At 64.0% G+C, this 24953-nt stretch overlaps 1 protein-coding gene across 2 annotated transcripts in view; it reads right to left on the minus strand.

Annotated features, from left to right (window-relative positions):
* Positions 1–998: 998 nt before the first annotated feature.
* Positions 999–24953, minus strand: part of PRKAR1B (protein kinase cAMP-dependent type I regulatory subunit beta) — a 105038-nt gene continuing 81083 nt past the window's right edge. For both annotated transcript variants that reach the window (XM_058711060.1, XM_058711059.1), the window contains exons 8-11: positions 19761–19821; positions 14421–14542; positions 2761–2842; positions 999–2417 (exon numbers count right to left, since the gene is read on the minus strand). In XM_058711060.1, coding sequence (XP_058567043.1) covers positions 2245–2417; positions 2761–2842; positions 14421–14542; positions 19761–19821 — 438 coding nt within the window. In that variant the 3' untranslated portion in view covers positions 999–2244. The remainder of the gene's footprint in view (positions 2418–2760; positions 2843–14420; positions 14543–19760; positions 19822–24953) is intronic.

Consider the following 24953-nt stretch of genomic DNA (forward strand, 5'->3'; position numbering starts at 1 on the left):
ACAGAATCTCTCAGGAGCCTTTTCTGATATTGCGAAGATGCTCAAATGGCAATACTTTGAGTACACACGAGGCCCCGGGTCGTCAGACTCAGGGACACGGGAGGACACGCACTGGGGCCCACTCCCACGAGGCCCCGGGTCGTCAGACTCAGGGACACAGGAGGATCCACTCCCATGAGGCCCCGGGTCGTCAGACTTACGGACACGGGAGGACACGCACTGGGGCCCACTCCCACGAGGCCCCGGGTCGTCAGACTCAGGGACACGTGAGGACATGCACTGGGGCCCACTCCCATGAGGCCCCGGGTCGTCAGACTCAGGGACACGGGAGGACACGCACTGGGACCCACTCCCACGAGGCCCCGGGTCGTCAGACTCAGGGACACGGGAAGACACGCACTGGGGCCCACTCACTCGAGGTCCCGGGGTCATCACACTCACGGACACGGGAAGACACGCACTGGGACCCACTCCCATGAGGTCCCGGGGTCATCAGACTCACAGACACGGGAGGACACGCACTGGGACCCACTCCCACGAGGTCCCGGGGTCATCAGACTCACAGACACGGGAGGACGCGCACTGGGACCCACTCCCACGAGGTCCCGGGGTCATCAGACTCACAGACACGGGAGGACACGCACTGAGACCCACTCCCACGAGGCCCCAGGGTGGTCAGACTCACGGACACGGGAGGACACGCACTGGGACCCACTCCCACGAGGCCCCGGGTCGTCAGACTCACACACACGGAGGAGACAGTGGGGCTGGGGCTGGGGGAGCAAGTGGGGGTCCGTGTGTAACAGGACCGAGTCTCAGGGTGGGGACATGGAACGTTCCGGAGCCGGACGGTGGGGAGGGCTGCACAGCAGCGTGAATGTGCTCGGTGGCCCTGTATTTTTTAAAATGACGGTAAAGCTCACGTTATGTATATTTTTGCACCATAAAAACAGAAGAAAAACCCTCCTCTGTTAAAGATTTCAGACCAAAGCCCAACGTGGGAAGAGGTACTTTGTGGCACATTTAATACACATGCAGCGTTGAAACTTCACGGTACGCATGGGGGCTCAGGCATCACAGAAAATCCACGGGCAAAGGCAGGGCTGGCCGGGGTCGCCTCACACTGGCGGCTTCCCAGACGTGCGTAGCAAGGGCAAAATCGGGCTAACTGCACGACCTTGTTGTTCTCATGTCTGTCCCCAGGGGCCACCGTGGCTCTCTGTCCTGCCCCCGGGCCTCTCTAGCTCCAGCTGACGCGGACCGAAAGCACATTTAAGTGGGGATTCAGTCGAACGTCGACCTGGGCCGGTGTGGGGCCTGTTTGGTTTTTATCTTTCCTGCTCCGGGAGGATGGAGGTTCAGAAAGCACCTGTCTCCCGGGGCAAGGGCTCGTGTCCAGTGGGGCACCGCCGGACAAGTGAGGAGGAGCCCCTGGCCCTCACAACCGTACCCAGAGCGTGTCTGGAAAACCCCTCCTCCCCCTCAGAAGGTCCCCAAGGAGGTGCTCTGCAAAGAAGCGAATATCATGCGGCCCCCAGCCTGACTCTGAGAGAACCGTGCTCCCTGGGTCGTGGAAAGCATCCAACTCCTGATGTCTCCTTCCTGTCTCGGGTGTCCGGCCCAGCGAGGGTGACCGTCTGGCACGCTGGCCATCCCGAGGGGCGATTCTCTGGAAAGGTGGGGACGCACACTTGACCACATCTCTCCTCTAGGGGCTCCCACGAGCCTGGGCCCCGGGGTTGGGGGGGGGGGGGGGCTCGCCTGCGGCCAGATGAGGCCCCCTCCTGTCTGAGACAGGGGCCGCTTTCGGTCACTCTCCTGCCTGGCGTCTCCGACAGGACCCCCTGGAAACAGAGGATCCCCGTGGGATACCCCCTTTCACGTCACTGCACCCCACTCAGACTGCAGCCCTGGTGGCCTGGCCCCTGGGGCACAGGGGCGAGCGCACGTCCCGACCCGGCCAGCCCAGCAACCCCCTCCCGCTCCGGGCTGGCCCGGATTCACAGCTGACTCCTGCGCCCCCAAGAGTCGGGGAGGAGTGAGGCTGGGTCCCACAAGCGGCAGAGGGGAGGGCCTGGGGGGTCTTGAGGGCCGTTTGTTTTTGAAACGCACGAGGTGACCGTTTTTTTCCAAACATGAGTCCGGAGGAAGGGGCAGCCCCGCGGAGTTGGGGCGCCCGCCCCCACGGCCCACGGACACGGGAACAGGCCAGCACACGGAAGTGGGGCTGCGGGGCCGCGGGGCTCAGACGGTGAGGGAGATGAAGCTGTTGTACCGCTGGATGTTCCTCTTGAGGATCTCGGAGCAGGGGCCCAGCACGCGCTCGAAGCGGGGCCGGTCCAGCTTGACGCACTTGAGGGGCCCCCGGGCCACCACGGTGGCCGCCCGGGGCCGGTTCAGCAGCAGCGCAATCTCCCCTGCGGGCGAGCGGGCGGTCAGGGGCCGGGTCCCCAGGGCTGCTCCAGACGGCTGGCCCCCACTGGCCCCCAGCACGCGCACGTGCACGCACGCGAGAGCACACACACACACACACACACACACACACACACACACTGACACGTCACCCTTGGAGCACAGCTGGGCACCGTCCTGCCTCCCCGCAGGGACTTGGGTCACTCGGGGCTCCAGGTCATGCCCTCCCTGGGGACAGCCATGTCCGTTGAGGGTGTCCCGGCCTGCCCCCCACGGGCGCCCCCGCAACTCTCCACCTCAGGGCCCTTCTGGGGCTCCCCTATGAGAGGGCGGGGAACCCACACTCACCAAAGTAGTCGGAGGGCCCCAGGCGCCCCACCTCCACGTACTCTTCGTTGGGGGATCGGCGCTGGAGGACGGAGGCCGTGCCCTGCAGACGCCAAGGGACAGGTGAGGGTCAGCAGTTGGGGGGTCACAGGCGAGGGGGCGTGCCCAACCCCCCCCCTCCAGCTCCCGTCTGCCTGCTCCCCGTCTAAACCGAAGTCAGGCGTTTCCTCCTTGGAGGCAGAAGGGTGTGAGGTCAGAGGCCACCGCAGGCCGGACAGTGGGGAGAATCTTTGCGGGCACCCCGGGCTGACCTCGGGCTGGCTCCCAAGGACTTGGCGCTCCAGTGGGATGGGCGTGGTCTAAGGTCATGCCCCCAGGGAGCAGCGGAGGCCCCTCCCGAGCGGGGGGTGGGGGGTCTGCAGAGGCTCAATGATTAACAAGGAGCCCACGGAGCCGCCTCACACGCGGGCAGGGATGTCCTGGAGCCGCAGACGGGCTCTGACCCCAGGCCCCCTCACCTGCCAAGCGCCTCAGGCCAGTCCCCTGTCTGGGGAGCCCCCCGACTCTACACCTGTGAGGATCAGAAGTGAGGCTTTGTAAACTGCCCGGAGCATCCAGCCCGCGCTCAGCCCTGCTCGGTGGATGCGCATAAACAGCATCACTCCTGCAGCTGAGCCCCGCGGCCGGGCCGAACGGCCTGGCCTCCGGAATAACCGAGCCTCTGGGACAGGCTGCCGGCTCCTTCACTGCTGCCGAGGGCTGAGGCCCGGGGTGGACGAGGGCCCCTGTACCCTCTGCTGCCCCGGGGCACCCGGGCCCTCAGCTGGTCGTGCGCAGCCCCGTGCCCTTGCAGCACCGACAGACGTGATCCTGATCCAAGGGGGGGCTCAGTTTACCCGGCTCGGGTCGCCGGCCAGGCCGGCTCCTGCCTCACCGCAGGCTGGGGGAGACGCCGTGAGAAGACCCTGCTGGTGCTGCCGTGCCTGGAATCTCCGGGCCCCGATCGGCAGCCGCCCCCCTCCCCCACCGCCAGCAGCTGGATCCCCGCGCTCACCCCTGCTCCGGCCATGGGGCCGCTCGGCTCATGGGCGTCTGGCGTGTTTATGAAGCCAGCTGATGGATGGAGCCAGACGTCTAAACAGCAGAGCGATGCCGCCACTGCCCGGGAGGCAAGGGTGGCAGGGCCTGGAGCACACGTGCTCCCTGCCCAACCCCAGAAGGCACAGACTCCTTCCTGGGCTGGGAGCAAGGCTGAGGGGACTCACGGGCTCCGACATGGTCAGGGAGGCACAGGGAAGGTCACCCCGGCACCACGTGCGGGCCCTCCGTGCCCTGGGCTGCCGAGACGGGCGTGATTTTTCTCAGAGCCCCGTTGTGCCCACCTAATTCTTTGACATTTATGTCCTATAATGATGACGTACGTGACCTACACGCCTTTCATTCCCATTTACATAATTTCCATTTTACAACTGGGATTGTTTTCCTCTTTCAAAACCCCAGCAGTGGAACTGGATGTGTCCCGTGTGTAGAATCAGTGACACTCCAGGCCGAGAGCGTCCGTTCAGATGCAAAGCCAGCTGCAGGGGCCTGAGGGCTCCTGGAGTATCTGTGAGGCAGTGGAACCAGAAGATGGGCAGCCGGTTCAGTGGCCCAGACAGGTGTCAGGGCCCGGGGCTCACCCCTGCGTCCTGCTCTGGCGACCTCAGGCCCTCATGGTGGCACAGGAGCTGCCGCGGTTCCGGGAGTCGCCAAGTGTCTCCCCTTGCTATCAGCAGGCATAGAACCCACTGCTTCCTCCTGCAGCTTCTCTCCTCAGCAGGAAAACCTTCCAGAAGCTCCCAGCAACCTTCCCTCACGCCACATTGGCCCAAACAGGTCGCACGCTCACCAAGGCCCGGCCGATCGGGTGGTGTTCGCAGGAAGGAGTAGGGATGGGTCTGGGTGGGCCAGCACTGGTCGGGAGACCACCATCCACCGAGAGACCAGCAGCATTTCCTTCTCGGGGGCGCACAGAGCAATGGCCCCGTGAGACGAGGCAGGCCATGACCGTGGACGCTGGGGGGCACGTGCACACGGGTATGTCACCGTCCCAGCCAGACGGAAGCAAGGTCGTCACACATGAAGCAGGGAGAGCCCACGGCAAACACACAGCAGGGGAGCACCACTGTCGCCGGCCGCGGCCCCCGCCTCCTTTGTGGGTAGACAAGACCACCCTCTCCCGGATGGACAGATGGACAGGGTGTGTGCTGCCCCCCGCGGCTGTGACGTCGACCGCGGGCGCCAAGGCGAGCGGGCCCCAGGGCCACGTGGAGCCACCTCCCGGCCCAGAACGTGCCCACGAGAACACGTTTCCTTGCGCTCTCGGGCGTGTGGTTTCGGGGTCTCCTGATCTGGCGGTGCCGGCAGACGCTGTGGGTGCAGACCCTGCGCCCGCGGGGCCGCGGTTCCCACGACTCGCTGCCCAGGCTGCCGACGGGGCTGCACAGACGCCCCCGGGGGACCGCCAGCCGGAATGTTCCGGGCCGGAGAAACACTCGCCAGAAGGCTAGACCGTACTCGTCAAATTCCTCTCTCAGTGACTCTAGGCCCGGCCCGAAAATAATCGGGTCTCGCCGAACGCGGCCTGGGAGGGCCCAGGAGAAGAGCGTTAGCACCGGCGTCAGGGGCGGGATTCCTAAATGACTCCCTCCTTCGGCGCTGTTTCAGTTTTAAAAACCGACGAGATTTCTGTGGCTCAGATTTTCTCCCGTGGGTGGGTGCGATGCCCACAGTGAGGGGAACCTGTCAGGGTGGCACACGGGTGGGCACGTGGGGGCGGCTTCTCCTCCAGGACCCCAGCCGCACACCCTTTTACTCATTCGTTCAGGGGCTCAGTGCCTGCAGAGCGACCCCCTGGACCCCTGGACCCACCACCCCGGGCGGACGACAGGCTCGTGCGGGACCCGCGTCCGTCAGACCCTGTACGCGCCCCTGAACAACTGAGCGCCGCCAGGCAGGGGCTGGAAAGCCGTGAGAGACGCACCGGCCCCACCTGAAGCCACAGTCGGCCGACCTCAGCTCGGCGGAGCGCCGGCCACAGCCGCGGGGGGCCCCCCACTTCCCGGCCTCAGCCTCCTCTTCCACAGAATGGGTACAGGACCGTTCAGCCTCCCGGAGCTGGGGCCCGACCACCTTCACTTCAGAAGTAGCTCCATCCCCGTCAGACGGGACAGGTGGTCGTGAGGGTAGTGGGCGCTTGAATGAGCGGAACAGAAAACACCCGTGGCTGCGGCGTTCACGAGACATCCCCGCCCGTTCCTGCCTGACGCCCGGGGACCCCTGTGGACGCACCGCCGTCCGTGTTTGTGTGCTTATGCACAGGCGGCGTGCTGCACGTCTGCACGCGCACGGGAGTAACTGAGCCTGCGGGTGAGAGCACCTCGCAGACAGCCCCGGGCTCCCCCTGCATCGGCGAGTGGGCGCCCGTCGAGCTCCTCTCTGTTCCTCCCAAGGGGCCGGGCCGACTCTGCCAGAGCCCCGGTCCCCCTCCCTGCGGCACGGCGGAAAGCCACGGGGCAAGGGCATCACACCCAGCGGCCGCCCACACCCTGGCCGGGTTCGCGCTGGTGTCCAAAGGTCACCCGTGAGGCCGGGGCCCCAGAGCGTGAAGCGCCACAAGCCCTGGCTGCTGGCGGTCCTTCCTCCAAACCCACGGTCTGTCTCATGCCCCCCAAGTCAGGCGACGACGTCTGTCAGGAGCAGGGTGAAGTGGCCGGTGACCGATGCTCCAGCGGGCACACACGATGTCCGGGCTGCACACAGGCGGCCGCACCAAACGTGTCCTGGAGCATAACGGGAGGGGCCTGCGGGTCCCAGGCCACGGCTCCCTTCCCCCCCCCGGGCTCTGCCCCCAACATCCGGCCGGTTCCTCCCTGCCACCCGCAGCCTCAGGGGCACCGGGGAGTGGGTCCGAGGCTTCCTGGCCACACACGCCCTGCTTCGAGTGAGGGCAGGAGAGAGGGACCACCACCCAGGGCTCCTTCCAGGTTGGGGGTGGGGGGCGGGCAGCCCGCTGCAGTCCACTCTGGGGTCCAATGGTTCTGGTGCTCAGCCGAGCCCAACGGCCACCAGCCCCGTCCCCAGGAACCACCGTCCGCAGACTCCCTGTGCTGGCTGGCGGCCTCCACCCGGGGCACCGGAGCCACGGGTAGGCTCCTGTCCCAACGCCTCCCCGGGGGGTGGGCGACCCAACCCAGACCACACAGGGCACCGTGGCCAGCAACTACGCTCCAGCCCTGCGCCCGGGGTGAAGGCCTGAGCCAGAAACAGAGTCTGGACGTGCAGACCTTGGGGCGGGGGGCACGTTTTCTGTCTGGGAGAAACATCCCCCAGACTTTCACCACGTCTCTGACGCTGATAACAGAAGCCAGGAAGAACCCGTCAAGGAGAAGGCACTTAGGGACGCACACGAGCCGCCGTGGGGACGGCGGTGAAGGGGGGGATGGCGGGTGGGGAGGAGGCAATGTTTTCCTAAAGACGTTTCTGTGTCACCAGACTTGTTCCAGGAAGTGACACTTCGGTGGCACGATTTTGTTAATGTTTTGTTTTTCTAAGGCTCCCATTGAGGTCTAGCCTCAGCTTCCAGCAAGCTGACTTGTGTGGTGATCCAGAATGTTCTGGGGCAGACAGAGCCACACGACAGTGCACTTAATCCACGGCGGCACGGAAGGTGATGTGCGTGCCCTCACGCCCGTGTGTGCCGAGGCCGATCAGAGTCGAGGGCCTGGCCTGCCAGGTCCTGCCTGAGGGGTCGGCCAGGTGTGCAGGCAGGTGAGCTGGCAAGGGGGTCGTCGGGCCCCTGACGAGGAAGAAGACATCACAGCGGCCCGCACGGGACGGGGCCTGGGAGGCCCCGCTGGCATCGGAGGGAGGCCGTCCAGGCACCGAGCGGGCACCAGGGTGGGCGGACACAAACCCCTTGCACCCGGCAACCGCGCCCCCGGGCCACACAAAAACCGGTGGCTGGGTGTTCAGGGCAGCTTTGCCCACAGCAAGCATGCTGCCCCTGAGCAGGCGAGCGGCCACGCGGGGTCAGGTCCAGACGAGGGGCCGTGATTCTGTGCCACAAAGGACTGCATGCGATCACCGATGACCTGGACGGCACGCTGTCTGATTCCACCGACAGGACGTCCTGGAAGAGGCGGGGCTGCGAGACAGAAGACGGCGGCTGCCGGGGCTCAGGGCGGAGGGAGGAGCAGGGGGAGCACAGGGGACTCTTAGGGCGGCGAACAGCGCGAGGGACACGGGACGGTGGACACCTGCCGTCCCACGTTTGCCCAAACCCACGGAACGTGCACCCACCCAGAGGGACCCTCCCGTGAACCGTGGACTCCGGGTGAGAACAGCGTGTCAGTGTGGGGTCACCGACTGCGACAAATCCACCATCTGGGGGACGCCGAGAACGGGGGAGTCCGGGGGGGAGCGGGGAATTACGGGTAATCTCTGTCCATTCAGCTCAATGTTGCGGTGAATCTAAAACTACCCTAAAAAATGAAGTCTTAGGGCACCTGGGGGCTCAGTCAGTCAGGTGAGTGTCTGACTCTTGACCTCGGCTCAAGTCGTGATCTCGTGGCTTGTGGGATCGAGCTGACAGCTCGGAGCCTGCTTGGGATTCTCTCTCCTGCTCTCCTGCCCGCCCCCAGCTCGTGAACACTCACGTGTGCGCGAGCACTCTCTCTCTCTCAAAATAAATAAATAAACTTAAAAAAAATCAGATCTTAAAAATCAGAGAGAGAGAGAGAGAACTTCTCTGAAATCCTGCTCTCTCTTATTCTGGGGGTCTGGCCGACGAGCCAGCAAGCACCCGTGACCTCGGGCAGCCCCTCGCCAGGCCCGCAGAACAACGGTCTGGGCCAATCGCTATCCCCGGATGCGGACCGGAGGCCACTTCCCTCTGTTGGTTTCCGTCTGCAGAACGTTTCCTGCACCTCAGGCCCCCACCCCGACCTGCCCAGCACACCCTCTCTCCGGTGGGACCGTCCCTGCTGCCTCCTGGCCCCAGGGCCCCCAGCTACAGGGCCCTCCTGCCAAGGCCCGGCCCTCCTCCCCGCGGACCCAGGGCCAGTCTGTGCCAACGGACTGGGACCACTTCCCTCCTTGGCAAGTAAACACGGAAGCGCCCGTAGCTGCTGTCCCCGCCCCGCCTCGGCCTGGCACGCAGCAAGGGCATGGCACCAGCCCAGCCACGAACAGCCCTGGGCACAGAAGGACATGCCCACGGGGGAGGTCTCCTCCCTATCCCCCAAGATCCCGGTGAATCGTGCGTGCCCACCAGCCTGGTCCGTGTGTCTGAGGGGCCAACAGGGCCAGTCCCCGGACAGACCGTGGCCTCGGGAGCAGTGGTTATGCCTTCGCTCCAACACTGTGGATGTTTACAAAATTAACTTACTAAGAGAGCAGATGAACCAAATCTGGAGTTTCTGTGACAGTGTCTCCCCAGCCGCCAGCTGGTGGGCCTCAGGGGGTCCTCCTGGGCATGCAGAGTTAGGCCCGCCCACCTCCTTGCCAGTTCTGGAGACCAGGAGCCGGGAGTCTCAGGGCCTGGAACGGCTGGGGGCCTGGCCAGTTCTGCACCCGCTCGCCCTCTCTCTGCCCGGAGCCCAATCCCTGAGGAGGCCTGGACGTGGTGGGTCCCACCTGGTGCGCCTGCCAGCTCTTTGGGAGGGAAGTGGTCTAGAGAACACGGGGCCACGCCCACCCCACTGGCAGCCACGGGTCAGGCCCTGGGAGGACCCAGGGGCTTTGTACTCTCCGGGTCTGTCGGCCGGGTTTACCAGGCTGACCTCGCTCATCCACTGAGGATGTTTTCAAGAGCTCTGGGGGTCTGGTGTCCTGGGGATTCAGACACAGCAGGTGCGCGCACAGAGCCGGGAGGCCACCTTGCCCAGGAGGGGCACTGCTCCGGCACAGAGACCCTCAGGGCTCAGGCGAGGCCCCCGGTCTTGCAGCCCAGCCCTGCCTTCCCAGCCGGGCTCCCACCGGACGGCAGGCATTCATGACTCACCAAGGGTCTGTAGGGCCGTTTCCCGCACCTGTGCAGGGCAGGGGGTCTCCACCAGCCTCGGTCACACCTCGGGGACCAGCAGAGAGAAGACGAATAAGCAAACCCCACGACCATCTTCCAAAACGGAGCGGAGACACTCAGCCAGGCAAAGGCATGAGGGCGGGGGCCCGGCCCCACTTACTGACTGGAGGACGCAGAGCCCCCCAGCCAGGGCCTCCCAGCCCATGCTCCTCCCTACGGCAGCCGCGTCTGCAGGCGCCCAGGGCCCTGCACCTGCCCGGCACCCGGGCCTGGGCCTCAGGGGCCCCCCGCCCCCCGCACAGACACCTGTCTATTCCAGAAAAGCCGACAGGCACGTCAGTCGGGGTTCTCCAGACAGCCAGCCAATGGGACGTATATGTGTAGAGAGACGTCGAGCCCAGGAATTGGCTCACAGGACAGTGGGGACCGCGAGTCCAGAATCTATAGGGCCGGCCGGCCGGCAGGAGGTGTCTCCCCCGGGGGGACACGCGGGTCTTTCTTCTCTCAAGAAAAGCCTTCAACTGACTGGCTGAGGCCCCCCCTTTCACTCAACATCAGCTCATGTCCGTGCTAGTCCCATCTGAAAAATACCTTCGCAGAAACATCTAGACACCCGGGGACCGCGGCTTGCTCAAGCCGACCCATCAAACTGACCCTGACCGCAGGGAGCCACGGGGCCCGGGCCCCCTTCCCGCCATCTCCCTGTGCGCAGACCAGCCCTGCTGTGTGGGGGAGCTCACAGGCGGCCCAGGAACCGGGGGTTAACCCACTCCACTGTGTGCGTGTGCTGTTCGCCAGCTGAAAGAGGACAGCTCAAACCAGACTGGCCACGCGCCCGAAAGCTTCCACAAGAACATGGGCCACCCGCGCCTCGCCTCACCCCAGGCCTGGCCTGGAGGGGGGGGGGGGGTCTCTTCTCGTAAGGAAACATTGGCCACAGGATGGTCACTGGGGTTTCCAGAAGTATCCAACCAACGGAACAGCCCTCGGAGGGAGAACGGCCGACCCAACAAAACGCACGAGTAACCCTAACCTTCTCCTGCTTCGTCCCACGACAGTCTGGGTCGGCTCGGGTCAGATGGAGGCTGGCTTCCCCACCTGAGGCACCACTCAGACCGGGGAGCCACCAGGCAGCTCGCTGGGTGCTGTGGGGGAGCGAGGCTGGCAGGCCTGCCCCAGGTGTGGCAGCTGTAGCCAGCGGGCCGCCTCTGGCCGTGTAGCAAACACCCAGGAAGCTGCATTTCAGGCTGAGAGCCTCGATTCCCGTGAACCCTGGGATCCCACCAGGACCTACCGGACCTGGTTGATCACAGAGGAAAAGGGGAAAAAAATCCAAGTTGCCAAGGAGACAACTTCAAATACATTTCCAGGAGGGTCGGGTTACATTCCGGAGCCGGTGCACGAGCCCCTGCCCCCATCCACACGGAGGACGTTCCTGCACGGGGCCCCAGGCCCAGGGCAGGGCCCAGTGTCACTGTCACCCCACCGCCCTCCCTCGGCACCTTCTCCTGGAGACCCCGCAGGGAGCCACACAGGCCTGCCCCGGGCACAACACAAGACCCAGAAAGGTCCCTCTGCGTCGTCACCCATCACCCTGTGTGAATCACAGAGGGTCGTGGCATCTCTAGGGCCCTAGACAAGAATGAGGGGTGCCCGGACCCTCTTGTGGGACACACACGTGTGCACCCATCACGCAGGAGCAAGGAGCAGGACCCCGGCCACTGGGATGCAGGGCGGACGCTTGCTGGCTGTGTGGCCTTGGGCAAAGGCCCAGCCCTCCTCTGCCCCAGGAGGGACGCTGGCCCCTGACCAGACCTCCCTGACAGGTGCCTGGGGGCTCACACAACGCCCGGCGCATCCTGGGCTCAGAAAGTCCCAGCTCACGACATCGGGATTAACAAACCAGGTGACCACTCCCCTCCCTGGAGCTGTGTGAGGGCCCCCCACCCCCTCGCCAATCTGTGCCCATCACACGTGTTTAATGCTTTTTTTACCCGTGTCCTTGGACCCGGCTGGGAGGTCCAAGCCTTAGTCCACAGCAAATGATGGACAATTGTGTGGGCTGGCCAGAGTTACTCCCTCAGCTCGGAGACCATGACCCCTGAGACCATGAACCTCAAAGCCTGCGAGGCCGGCAGGCCAGACACAAGGGCCGGGTGGGGACTGTGGCTAACAGAGGTCCTTTCCCACCCCTCCAGTCTGCCGATTGTGGCTAGGTGCCACACATTTACAGAGAAGTTAGATTCCAACTGCGACGAGAAAGACCTTGATTTTTAAACACTAGTAATTAATTCAAATGTTTAAAAAAACCACCACGCAGATGAATACAAACGCACCTCTGAGCCAAAGTGGCCCCGTGAGCACCAGCTTCTTATTAGTGAGTTGAAACCTAGGGCAGGAAAGGATTTGTGCCTTCGAGCCGGCACCACACCCTCCCCTTGGTCCCAGGTCATCGGAGGAGGGGCTCCACACGTGCACCCCTCACGGGGACACACAGGCGGTTTCAGGGGTTGGTGACTCAGAGCCACGGTCTGTCCCCCTCTCACCGGCTGCTCTCACCTAGGCACCTGCTAAGCCCGGGGACCACGGCCGCTCTCTGGAGGTGCAGTGGGCTGGACACCCAAGGTGGGGCGTCCTGTGCCCGGAGCTCAGGGCCCCACTGATGAGCTGAGCCGTGTGGGTGTCTCAGCACGGCCGCTGGTGCCAGGAAGGAGGCGCCCCCACGACCAGCCTGGGTGTCCCGGTGAGTCAGACCCCGCTTGTCCAGGAAGCAGTGAGGACCCTACGGTTGGTCACATCCAATGCAGATTTGGGGGTGGGGTCCAACGAAGTGGTGGCTGGAGGGACCCCCCTTCACCCCCTCCTGGACCTCATGTTTTTAACCGGGAAATGCCAGGCCCACACAGACCCAGAGAGGGTGTCCCGTCCGAGGCCACAGCAGAGAGGACATCACCCACCAGCCCCTTTGAGGAGCAGGACGGGACCTCAAGGGTCTCCCCCCCCCCCCCCCAAGCTCGTCACAGGAGGAAGAAGCCGGCGGGCACTCCCCTGGGACCGGCTCCACTCGCTGTCGACCTAGAATCAGAATTCATTCCGTTTTCTCCTTCCTTCTCTCTCCCTTCAGGACTCGTGACTCACGCAGCCGAGAACCGCTGGGGCTGGGGTCCTTCAGAAAGATTCACACGGCTTCCAGGGAGCCTGGGGCGAAGGAGCCGCATGCGCCCCCCCACCCGCAGGCACCATGTGTCCCCGGTGGGTGGGCGCGGGGCTGGGACGGGCGCGGGGCCTGGGGGCGGGTTGTGCCTCCGGTGCCCTGGCAGACCCACCTTCCAGAAATTTCAGGCGGGTGGCAGAAAGGGACCCTGACACGCCCTCCCAGGAGTCACAAACCAGGTCTGTGTTTCCTGTCCAGGTCTCACCCGTGCTGTTCGTGCTTCGTGTGCCGGCAGAGAGGGCTCCGCATCTCACCAGCACCGACGACCCGGCAAGGTCCCCTCTTGTTTTGTTTTTATTTTTAAAAACGTTTATTTTTTGGGCGAGAGCGTGAGAGTGTGCGAGCAGGGGAGGGGCGGGGAGAGAGGGGGAGGGAGGGTCCCAAGCAAACTCCGCACCGTGAGCACGGAGCCTGGCACGGGGCTCGATCCCACGAACCGCGAGACCGTGACCAGCCCCGGACGGCTGTCGAGAGTCAGACGTACCGACGGAGCCCCCAGGCGCCCCTCCTTCGTTGGTTTTGGACCCAGAAAGTGGCCACGGGCACCGAGCAGGGCGTACTTTGCTGGCCGTGCAGAAACTGCAGCGTGGACGGCCTGCTCCGGACAGCGCCGGGCCCCGCGCCGCCCTGCCGAGGCCTCCCTCTCTCCGGCGGCAAGATGCACAGCTGAAGAATGTGTTTTAATGAGCATGAACGTGAAATCCTTCCGCCCCTGAGCGCCACGGGAGGAGGAAGCGAGCCCAACAGGCGGCGGCATACTTGTGGCCCCGCGTAATCGGTGCTGCCCCCCCCGCGAGGCGGGCCCCCCATTCGTTCTGGGCAGCGTCTGGGTGGGGGCTCACCCCGGGGGTCCCAGCCCAGCACAGCCCTGGGGACGGGCAGCCACGGCAGCTGCTGGCCTCTGTCAGTGACAGGCGCGAGTGTGGCCGACACGGATTACAGCCCCAGCGCCAGCTGTCGCCGGGCCTCGTAAGAATGACTCACGCGCCTCCAGCCTGGGAACCGGGAGCCACTTTTAAGAACCAACGTCCTCGTCTGAGATCCTTGTAGATGGGCGCATAGTCGTGAGAGGCAGCACGGAGAGATGCCACAGACCTCTTTGTCCGCCAGTGACAACGCGCCACAGAACTTGAGGTGCCGCGCCACCCAGGGTCCCGACGTGGGTTCCGACTCTCCACCCCCACTGCGCACACGCTCGTGTTCAGCCCGGCACAACGTCCTCCCGGGGCACCGCACGCCTGGGGACCCGACGCTGTTTTCCAAGAGGAGAGTCTCGCTTCCGACTCTCCAGGGCGAGAAGACACGACGGCACGGCGTGAGGCCGTTAGCGGGGCAGAGGGCGGGGGGCCCGGGGTCGGCACACGGGAGCAACGTGGACGGGGCCCCCGTGAGGGCGGCACTCACCTCCGTGATGATGAAGAAATCGTCCCCGGGCTCCCCCTGGACCACAATCTTCTCCCCGTCCTCAAACTGCACAGGCTCCAAGGCGTCAGCCACGGTCAGGCGCTCCCACTTCTCCAGCGACTCTAGAGTGGGCGACAAGGGGACCGTCACTGCGGCCTCACCCCTGCCCTGCACCCGAGCGCTCGCTCCGCGAGTGCCGTGGATCGGCAGCGAGGGACCCGGGGCGCGTCTGTGCGCTGGGAGGGCCTGGGCGTCGCAGCACTAAGTCGGGCCCGGTGGGGGGACCCGGCCAGCGCGCCCGCCGAGCACTGAGGCCACGACGCGGTTTAACGCGAGCCTGCTGGGAACCACCACCGGCTGGGAAGACGCTTCATCACCGCTCAGCTGCGAGGCTCGGCACGGCTCGCCTTCCATTATTTCAGGTCAACACACTTAATTCCAACTCATGCTTCTCGGCACAGCTTGCAAGTCCCGTGTCCCCTGCTGCCCCTCCCCACACCTCCCCTTCCTGGTCACTGTCCATCCCTAGCCCTCAGGAAGGGAAAAAACACCCAATACGCCCCATACGCTCCTTCTGTAAGAAAATAACGACTGCCTGATTAACTATTTCTTTCTCGGCAGAAGAAACCTCCCCGGCCTAGACTCTTCAGATGCTGCTTAAGTGGGTCAGCGGCTAAAAATACAAAGCAAAGCGTTTATTTTAGAACTAGGTTAGGAGCGGGATTTCTCCACTTTAAGACGCCTGCCAGTGCTTCTCGTAGCAAAGGACCGGCTTTCGGGGAGCCGTCAGTGCACGCGCCCCACCGGCCCGCCTGGAAAGGTCTGCAAGGCCGGCGGGGCCGCTGGGGAGTCAGAAGCCGGGCGTTCCCACGCAGCCTTGCACATCCACCGCCGGGGGACCGAACAGAGCAGCGGCCTCAGGAGCGGCACGAGCGGTGCTCGTCGGGAGGTGGGCGCGCGCGCGCGGGCCCGGCCAACGCGGAGGTCTTGCCCGTGGGTTCCGAGCGAGAGCCACGAGTCACGCTGCTGGGGAGACATCTGTCCCCGCGTGTCTCTTCAGCAGGTTCCTCGTTACACCTGAAACGTGACGCTCCGAGGCCTGAACGTCGACTCGCGAAGCTGCGTCCCGTCAGAAGACGCCAGGCGGTTTCTGGGCCCCGATTACTGAACAATCTCTTCTCTGACGCAACTCAGGAAAGAAGCCCCGGGAGTGGTTCTTCTGCTGTGCACAGCCCGACCCTCCAGGCAGCACGGGCCCCTTTCCCGAGTGGGACGGTCAACACCGCACCCGCACAGGATGCAAACGGAGGCAGGCGTCCCTCCGCTGTCACAGACGTCCTGCAGCCAGAGCCCGAGAGCCAGCAGGCGTGTGGCCTGCGAGCAGGACACGGGGAGGCCGGGGTGGCTTCTGCGCTCACACCCCCTGGGGTTCCGCCACGTTCGGTGCCCGCCAGAGGCCGACTCCTATGTCCGTGCGCACAAACCAGAACCCCCGGGCCCCGGGCGCATCGTGGCCGCCCACGCTCCTTCCTGCTGGGGGCAGGCTGCCGAGACCAAGGCCCCCCCACCTTCCAATGCCGGAGGGCTCTGTGCAGCTGGGTGACTGAGGGCCAAGGGGTCAGTCTCGGGGTCGCTCTGCCCGACGGCCACGGAGAAGCGCTGGCTGGCAACGGGTTCATCGGAGGGAACAAAGCTTCCGCGTGCAGCTGAGCAGAGCACTGAGCGCGCCTGGCACACAGTAAGAGCAGGAGGGATCGGAAGGCGACTGGGGCGCTTGGGCTCTGAGGGAACGGGAGACGGTGAGGGACCAGGGGGCCCCAGGCCCGGGGATTTCTCGTGGGGCTAAAGCACCCCTCCTCCCAGCCTCCGTGAGACCCCGAGGACCCGCGCATGAGGCTGCCGAGTCTCACGCCGCCGAGTGCGACGCTGACCCATCAGCACAGCACCCCTTTGTATGACGCGCCCAGACCAGGCACCTGCAGAGATGGGCTCGTGGGCACAGGGCCTCCCCCGAGGGTGACAAGAAGGTTCTGGAACCAGGGAGTGGGGGTGGGGGCAGAACCCTGAGTGCAGACGCCCCGAAGGTAAAAACTCTGGGACAGTGGATGAACTTTTACCACAAGAGCACGAGGAAAACCAGACCCTTCTCTGTTCGTTTCGCGGGACTTCAGAGGGTGTGGGGTCGTGCCGTGGCATGCGCCCCAACCCCGGGGTCAGACGCCCTGCGGGGCCCTCTCTGGCAGGCCTACTTGATTGTTTTTGGTTAAGTTACTCAGATTCGCTACAAATAACTCAAGAAACGGAACGAAGCGAAAAGAATGTGAAAAAGTGCAGAATGCCACCCTACGTCACATCGCCTGGCCGAGTGCGTCTCCAGTCATAGAGCCAGACGGGAGGGTGGACAGAAGACGGTCACAGCTGCTTTTACAAACATGACCACCAGGCGATTCCAATGTAAAGTCTTAAAGTTTACTCTGCCTGAATTTAACACCAGGCAAAGAAACCAAGAGTCTCTCTCTGTCTCTTTCGAGGTAAGATACCTTCTTTTCCAAAACACTCCCCTAAAAGAGATCACGAAAAACACTGACTCAGTGGTCAGGTTTCACACACATTGATGCAGGTGGAACGCCCACTTTTTAGGTCCAAAGGGGTAGAAAACAGGCCATTTCAATTTTTCTCGATGTTTATTCATTTTTGAGACAGAGAGACAGAGCACAAGCAGGGGAGGGGCAGAGAGAGAGGGAGACACAGAATCCGAAGCAGCCTCCGGGCTCCGAGCTGCCAGCACAGAGCCCGACGCCGGGCTCCAACTCACGAACTGTGAGATCATGACCTGAGCCGAAGTCAGACGCTTAACCGACTGAGCCATGCAGGCGCCCCAAAAACAGGCCATTTCATGTGGCTCGACTTGACACCCTGAACTGCAGGCAGGCTCTGTGTCGAGGGAACAGGTGGCCCCGTCTGGCCTCCCTCCCGTGTTGGTTTTCGCTTCCCGGTGTGGGCTGAGAAGGAGCGGACACACCCATCCCATCCAGGGTCTTCTGAGCCTGCCTCCGGGGCGCTGGCCCTCCTGCTCTGGGCGCCTGGGGCCTGGCGGGGGCTGCCTTGTGCCCTGCCTCGATCGAATGCCTCCGTGTGGCTCTGCCCTTCCTCCGCCCGCAGCAGCCAGCCACACCCCCGGGCGCTCTCCTGGGCTCGGCGACGTGCCCTCCCCGGGGACCTGCTCCGTGCTCTATCTCGTCCATCCGTCCTCATTTGGAAAAAAAGTTATCGACACAGTAGCGCACATGACGTAACCCAGCAACATCCGTCCTGCGCAAAATCACGTGAAGGTTTTGTCACGATTGCTTCAGATCCATTTGTTGAGGTTTTAAAATTTTTAGTTCGTTATTATTGAAGCGTGGTTGACCGCAGCGTCACTGATAAAACGCCAGTGCCCTGCACAGGGCGCCCAACCTGACTCCCGCCTCCCTCCCCGCGGCTACGACGTCCCAGGACCCGGCGGCTGGTCTTCCGCTTTTGCCGCAAGATGGCTTCGCAGGCCCTGCTGAGCCGGGACCGTCTGCTGCTTTCTGCCTGCCCGCAGCTCTGGTCACTCGCTTGACTGCCCTCCACCCCAGAGGACGCGGCAGGCCTCACGCCGTCTCCACCGCCTGGATGCCAAACACCGCGGTCTCTCTCTGCGCCCTCGCGAGAGACTCCCGAAGGCTGTAGGGCGGGGGGGGGGGGGGGGGGGGGGGGGGCACCGCTGTGCCTGCTCCTCCCGCGACCCTGCGGACCTCCGAGGCTTGGCCGGAACGCATCTCTCCAGCTCTTCCCTCTTCAGGCCGCTGCTCTCTGGGCGGACGTGTGTCCTAGACGAACCCTGTCCTGGATTTGATTTGTTTCTGTGGCCGTGCTCTCTTCCTAACTGGGTTCCTTCCATGTGTGGCTGGCTCTCAGCTTTCCTTGGTACTTCCGGCACCTATCCCAGTCCCAGTCTGTTCGGCCGCGGTGGCCTTTCCCCCCACGCATCCAGGCTTGGTGCAGGGGGTGCGGGTGGGGCTTCCTCCTGACCTGCCCCCCAGTCCTCCGCTGGAAGGGCAGGCGGCGGGCACCCCCCACCCTTGTCTCTGCAGCCTGGACAGCGGGCCCCGGGCAGAGGTAGCCCAGCTGGGAGCCAGGGCTGCTCTGGTGCCGGCTCAGCCCGGCGTCCCTACAGGCTCACGCCGCGCAGGGAGGGGAGCGCCCCAATCCTGTAACGTCATCCGCGAGCCTCAGCCCCAGTGCCGGACTCACACCCAGTGGGTTTTGTTTGCTTCTTTTCCTTCCTTGCCCCAGCACGCTCTTGGAAAAGGAGAACACCCTTCGCTCCCCATCCTCACCCAGAAGGCCATGGGGACCGCTGCTGGACGGTGGTTTCCAGAGGTTCCCGGAGGCTCGGCACTCCGCTGTCCCTCGCCCTCCCAAGCGGGGCCCCGCCCGTGGGCGAGTGCTGCCCTGCGTACTTGCGTTTCACTTGATTAAAATGGGACAAAATGAAAATTCGGTTCCTCGGGCACACCAGCCACAGGTCAGGTGCTCAACGCAGAAAGGACCATCACCACGGCTGAAGGTTCTCCCTGACGGGATCGGCCGGCTACAAACGGTGGCCCCTGTGTATGTCACAGCTACTCCAAAACACTGAAGACTCTTGCTGGTGAGAGTTCTGTTGACAGTGCTGGAAATCGACTGAAATGCAGCCAACGTGTTTATCAGACCACAGGGCAAGAAAGGGCAGTGAGTGCACCAGGAGAAACCCGCTTGGGAAAAGAAAACAAATCAGGCCCGGGAATGCTCGACACCGGGGACCACATTTACTAGAACATGAAATGGGTCTCGAAACTGACGGATACAGAGGAAGGGCTGGCGGGGACACCGAAAGCAGAGGGACGGACAGGCAGAGCACGCGGGACGAGGGCACAGACGGCCCAGGAGAGGATGACGGTGGCCGGCGGATCAGACACAGAGCTCTAGGTGCACGTGGACAGACACACGCGTGTGCACGTGTGAGTGTGGCTGTGTGTGCACACGTGTGTGAATGTGCCTGTGTGAGTATATGCATATGCACGTGTGCAACTGTACCTCGCGGGTGCACACGCGTGTGAGCGAGTGGCGAGCATGCCCGCGTGGGTGCATACGTGTGAGCCATGCCTGTGTGGGTTCACACGTATGCCTGTCCCAAACCCACACGTCACCCGGAGGGCTGAACCTTCCAGGCACACGGGGAACGTGGAAATGGCTGGACCCAGCAGGCAGGACTCAGATGAGACCGGAGGAAGTTACCAGCACAGGCTCGCGCACGGGGTGGGGGCCACTGACCCAGGATGGAGACCTTGCTGAGAAACTCCTCGTACATCTTGCGTTTTCTCAGGGTGCTGCCCTGTTCCAGAGAAAGGAGAAGACAGAAAAGAAGGTGGGTCTTTGTGCCTGAATCATGTTGACATTTCCAAATTTCCCCAAGTGACTCTGAACTCTTAAAAGGAAACCCTTTGACCATTCCATGTCCCGCAAGCCCCTCAAAGACCCCAGCCAACACCTCCTCCAGGCAGCTGCGCCTCCCCCGGCCGCCGACAGTGACCTCATCCAGCCCGGGCCAGTGACTGGTCCACACGACGAGCACCCAGCCAACCAGAATCCTGCACTGGGGTTTCCACGTGCTCAAGGCAGATGTCCCCAAGGCGGGATTGCAAGGGGTATTGTCTGAGCCGGGCTCACCGCACCCCCACCCTTCCCCCAACACACACACACACACACACACACACACACACACACACACACACACACACCTGGAGAGGCTCTGGGGCTGGCGGCAGAACTGAGTGTGTGATACGCTAAGGGAGGGAGTAGCCGACATGGGTCAAGTCCCCGGGCTGGTCGTGCCTGAACCTGGGGCCTGGTGAGAAGGGCCAATGAGTTGCTTCTTTCCCAACCAAGTGCTGGCTGAATAAGATAAAACCAGCAGACAGGGCCCCGTCAACCTCCGCGTGAATTAGAAATGAAAATCCACTCCAAAAAGTAGAACCGGAACACGAACTGGAAAAGGGCACCCGCTTCCTCAAGTACGCATCCCAGCGAGCTGGTGGCCTAAGTGAAGGAGGAGGCGGCCCAGCCTTCCAGCAGCCAGCGCCAGCCCGGCAGGTAGAGAGCAGTCTGGACTTTATCCCCTTGGCCTGCTGCCCAGGGCCTTTGCACAGCGTACACACTCCACAACTGGACATGGCTACGCCACCACTAAGTCCTGTTAAGCACTGCACATTCAGAAAACGGGGACATGCTCTCCACCGGCAGAGCAGCAAGCCTGGTCTGGTTAAATTCAAACGGCCTCATCCATCACCTGGGACGTGGAAAGGATGGGTCGACCACAGACCCGACACCTGGTATGGAGAGAGGAGGGAGGAGGACAGCGACGATGACAATGTGCTCGGGCCAGGGCAGCAGCAGAAACCCAAAACGCTCAGGCCCACCTCAACCTCGCGAGAGTCCCGTGAGACAAGGGCACGGTTACCCTCATCCCCAGATGAGGAAGCAGGCTCGAGGGGCAAGCAAATGCCTAGACTGGGATCACAGGAGCAGGAATGAAACCCAGGCTGGGTCCTACGCATCCCAAAGCTTGGTGATGATGGTGGTGATCGTGGCGGAGGTGATGGTGATGATGATGGCGGTGGTGATGGCGGGGTGGACAGTGACGATGGCGGCGGGAGCAGTGATGACCTTTACCAAGTACGGTGGTGGAGGGTGGAGGGCTGATGGCGAGGTTCGGGAGAGTCCCATTCCACATCCACATCACCCATAACCTCCCATGCTCTCAGACCAGTCTCACCACCTCGGGGCCTCAGTTACCCCAACGGGAGAGCGGTCGGTCAGCACCACGTTCTCCGCGTCTTCGACCTGGGCTTCTCCCTACCTTCCTCCAAACTGCCCACATCCTTGCCTCAGCCCAGAAGGCTCCTCGTCTGCTTCCCACTGAGACGCAGAGGGAGAGCCATCAGCCTCAGAATGACCCCCCCCGCCCCGCCCCACCATCAGAGATGGGGCTGGAACCTCTGCAAACAGGCCCTCGCAGCTGCCCAGACGCCTGATCTGGGAAGAGGTGAGCTCAGCTCAGACGTCCTCAGTGCTGCTAAGACCAGCGCCTCGAAGGATCAGCTCTCTCCGTGACCCTGGGGTCGCCACCAGTCTCCACTCTACAGGGAGGTGTGCAGGTCAGGGAGCGGTCGTAACCTGCTCGTGGCCACTAAGAGGCGTGGTCGGGGTCAAAGCGGGATGTCGAGGTACAATTGGTGTTCATGCCACAGAGATGGAGACATGCTGGGCATCACCCCCCCCTGCAGAGGGCACCCACTGCATGCGGTCCTGGACCGCGGTACTCTGGGCATCACCCCTCCCTGGAAGGCACCCACTGTGTGCGGTCCTGGACCGCGGTACTCTGGGCACCACTCCTCCCTGGAAGGCACCCACTGTGTGCAGTCCTGGGCCGTGGTACGCTGGGCATCACCCATCCCTGGAAGGCACCCACTGCATGCAGTCCTGGACCGCGGTACGCTGGGCATCACCCCTCCCCTGAAGCGCCAGGCCGCCCGGTGGCTGAGCAGAGCCGGGACCATCCAGCCCTCAGCCTCCGAATTCAGGGGGTCACCACTACACCCACAGCCTCCTGAGGCTCAACCCAAAGAAATGCTGAGAATGTTCTAGAGCATAAGGTCGTTTTCAGACAGGCCCTCTTCAGGTAGGGGTGGGGGGTGCTCCATACCCACAGAAAGGGCTGGAAACTGGGGGACCGGTGGCCCTCCCCCCGCAGGGCCTGACATCTGAAGGCAGAGGCAGCCCAGGCTGACACCAGGAGGGCCTGTCCCCAGCGCACGGAGTGCGCTCAGGAGCCGTGGGTAAGTACAGAGCTCTGCCCCTGCCTGGTCAGTGCAGCCACCCACGGGGCCACTGGAGGCCCGGCCTTACCATTCTGCAGTGAGAACCTCACGGTGCCTGACACAGGGCACAGGGACCGATGGCAGGCGAGGGCAGCGCTGGGAGGCCGCTCCAAGAGGCCAGCACAGGGGGTCCACTGGGGCGGACACCCCTTGTCTCGTGGCCACACAGACACGGGATGCATAGGAGAAGGTGGGAGACTTGGGCGAGCCAGGATGGGAAGGGCGGTGCTGAGCGTGGGAGGCGTTGGGTGCGGGGGGCAGGGCAGGCCCCAGGCAGACCAACGGAGGCTGCGCTGTGCACCTTTCCCCAGCTCAGGGCGTCCAGGACTTGGGAGCTGCACGCACACGTGACACAGGAGGGGCGTCCGGACAGCCCTGGGTCTGATCGCCGCCCCCCGACTAGGCGTGCGGGCAAACATTCCCACTTCCAGCCTGTTTCCTCGGCTGCACAAGTCCCGCCCCAGAGGGTCCCGTGAAGGTTACGGGAGCCCAGGCCTCCCCAGCACCACAGAGGCTACAAGTCCCGAGTTCAGAATCCACACAGAGGCCCACGGTCATCCCCGGGGCCCTCCATCCGGCGAGGCCCCAACAGGGCCAGGGGACCCAGTCAGCCGTCCACCTCCCTGCCAGACGACACAGCACTGAAGGGGCTTCTGCCGGGCCGCGGCTGGTGGCCAAGGTGAGGACGCAGAGCCAGGCGGCCCGTGGCAGAGCCCAGGGCGTTTCCAACACCGTGGCCGCCATTGTGGCCGGTGTGGATGCTCAGCCCGGGCCACCTGACGTCCTCGCCGGCCTCACTGCGGAAAACACATTTCTTCTGAAAAACCACCGATGGTTCCCACAGCCCTCCCAGCAAGGATGCCACCCAGTGGAAGACAGGCCCGACTCTGCCCAGGGACCTCGGACACTAAAGGCCAGCGTAGCTCGGTCCAGCCGTCTCCTGCTGCAGGACAGCTCACGGGAGGAGACTGGCCGCAGCGGCCGACCGAGGCGCCCCCCCCCCCCCCCCCCCGCCTTGGGGTGGCTTCCCGCTGTGACAGAGACTTTGGGTGAGGGTGGGTGGGAGCCCGAGGGCCTGTTCACAGCTGAGTGGGAGGCAGCTCTGAGAGTCTGCAGCACCCCTCGGTGCAGGAGAGGCTGGCGTGGGACTCCGCTTCCCGGGAGCATGGTGGCCCAAGGAGATTCTCCACGTTCTCCACGCAGGGGGAGCAGCCGGCAGACCAGGACGCCCCCTCGCTGCAGATGCGGGGACAGAGCCTGGCCCTGCTCAGTGGTGGTGGCCGGGCGGGCTGGCCTCGCCGAGCTCTGTCCGTGCCTCCGCACCACACGGAGCAGCAGAGGGAAGGGAAGGGACGCTCATGGGAACTTTCTAGATCAGACGTCCTGAATCCCTGGGGACACCACTGGCACCCTCCACCATCCCCCCCGCCCCCCACGGCGTGTCCCAGCTCAGCGCTAAGCGGATGCATGATGGCAGGGCCACTCTGTATGACGGGTGCCTCCAAATCTGTCCAGACCCAGGACGGACGCTAAGACGGACGCGTCCGGCAGGACACTCCCTTCCGAGGCGGCCGGCACTTGCCGTGTTCCTTCCCCAGACTGGGAGGCTCTGCGGACTCGCAGCACAGCTGTGGCTATTCTTAGCACACGGGGCTTCAGAATGAAGACAGAGGAAGTGCCAGCTGCCTGGGTGGTTTGGGAACTTCCCTGAACACAAGGTTCCAGCCACAAAAATCCCACAGCCCAGAAGGACTCAGCACTGACGATGGCGAGAGACAGTGGCTTATGCAACACGGGCCAGGTGTGTGCGGAGGGGCAGAGGCTTCTGGGTCCGCTCCCAAACCTGCCCCGGCCGGGAGGGGGCGGGGTGGGGATGGGGGGGTCAGGGCACCCCCCCCTCCCCCACCGGGCAGCCGGCCTCTCCCAGGAGAACAGGCGCCGGCAGGTGGAGGACAAGAGCAGAGAGCACGGGCTGGGCTCCAGGACGCAGGGACGTGCAGCTTTCTCCCAGCGTATCCGGGGCTCCACATCTCCCGTACGCGGTGGGCGCTCCGTGGATGCTTGCTGAGTGCACGGAGGGCACTTCCTCACACGCACGGAGCCCGATCAGACCACGACCCCCCAGACGGCACTGAACCCTCCCCGCGTCATGCAGACCCGGTGTTACAGCGGGACCAGGACGGGTCGGGGGCGCGGGTGTTCCCAGGATGAGGGGCAGTCTGGGCCGGGCCCTAACCCCAGGCTCCCATCTGACTGAGGCCTGGGGCTTCTCTAAACTGCCTGTGGACCGAACCCAGGCCTCCCCCAGAGAGTCCCCAGGTCACAGCCCCCACCCCACGCCATCACCGGAAGCTGCACCGTCCCCAGGGACACAGCCTAGCCCTGCAGGGCACGTGGGGGACACCACAGGTCTCCAGGCTGGGGGATGGTCTCCCTCACCCTCCCAGGGTCAGGATGTTTCCATGCCCCCCAGGATGGCCCCCCGTCCATTGTGGAAGCCTCTCTGGGGGCCCCCCTGCACACTCGGGTGGGAGCTGAGGGCTCTGTGGGGGTGGTGAGCCCACGGACCGCATCCCCCACGGGACCC

This window comes from Neofelis nebulosa, chromosome 18 (assembly GCF_028018385.1).
Source record: "Neofelis nebulosa isolate mNeoNeb1 chromosome 18, mNeoNeb1.pri, whole genome shotgun sequence".
NCBI lineage: Eukaryota > Metazoa > Chordata > Mammalia > Carnivora > Felidae > Neofelis > Neofelis nebulosa.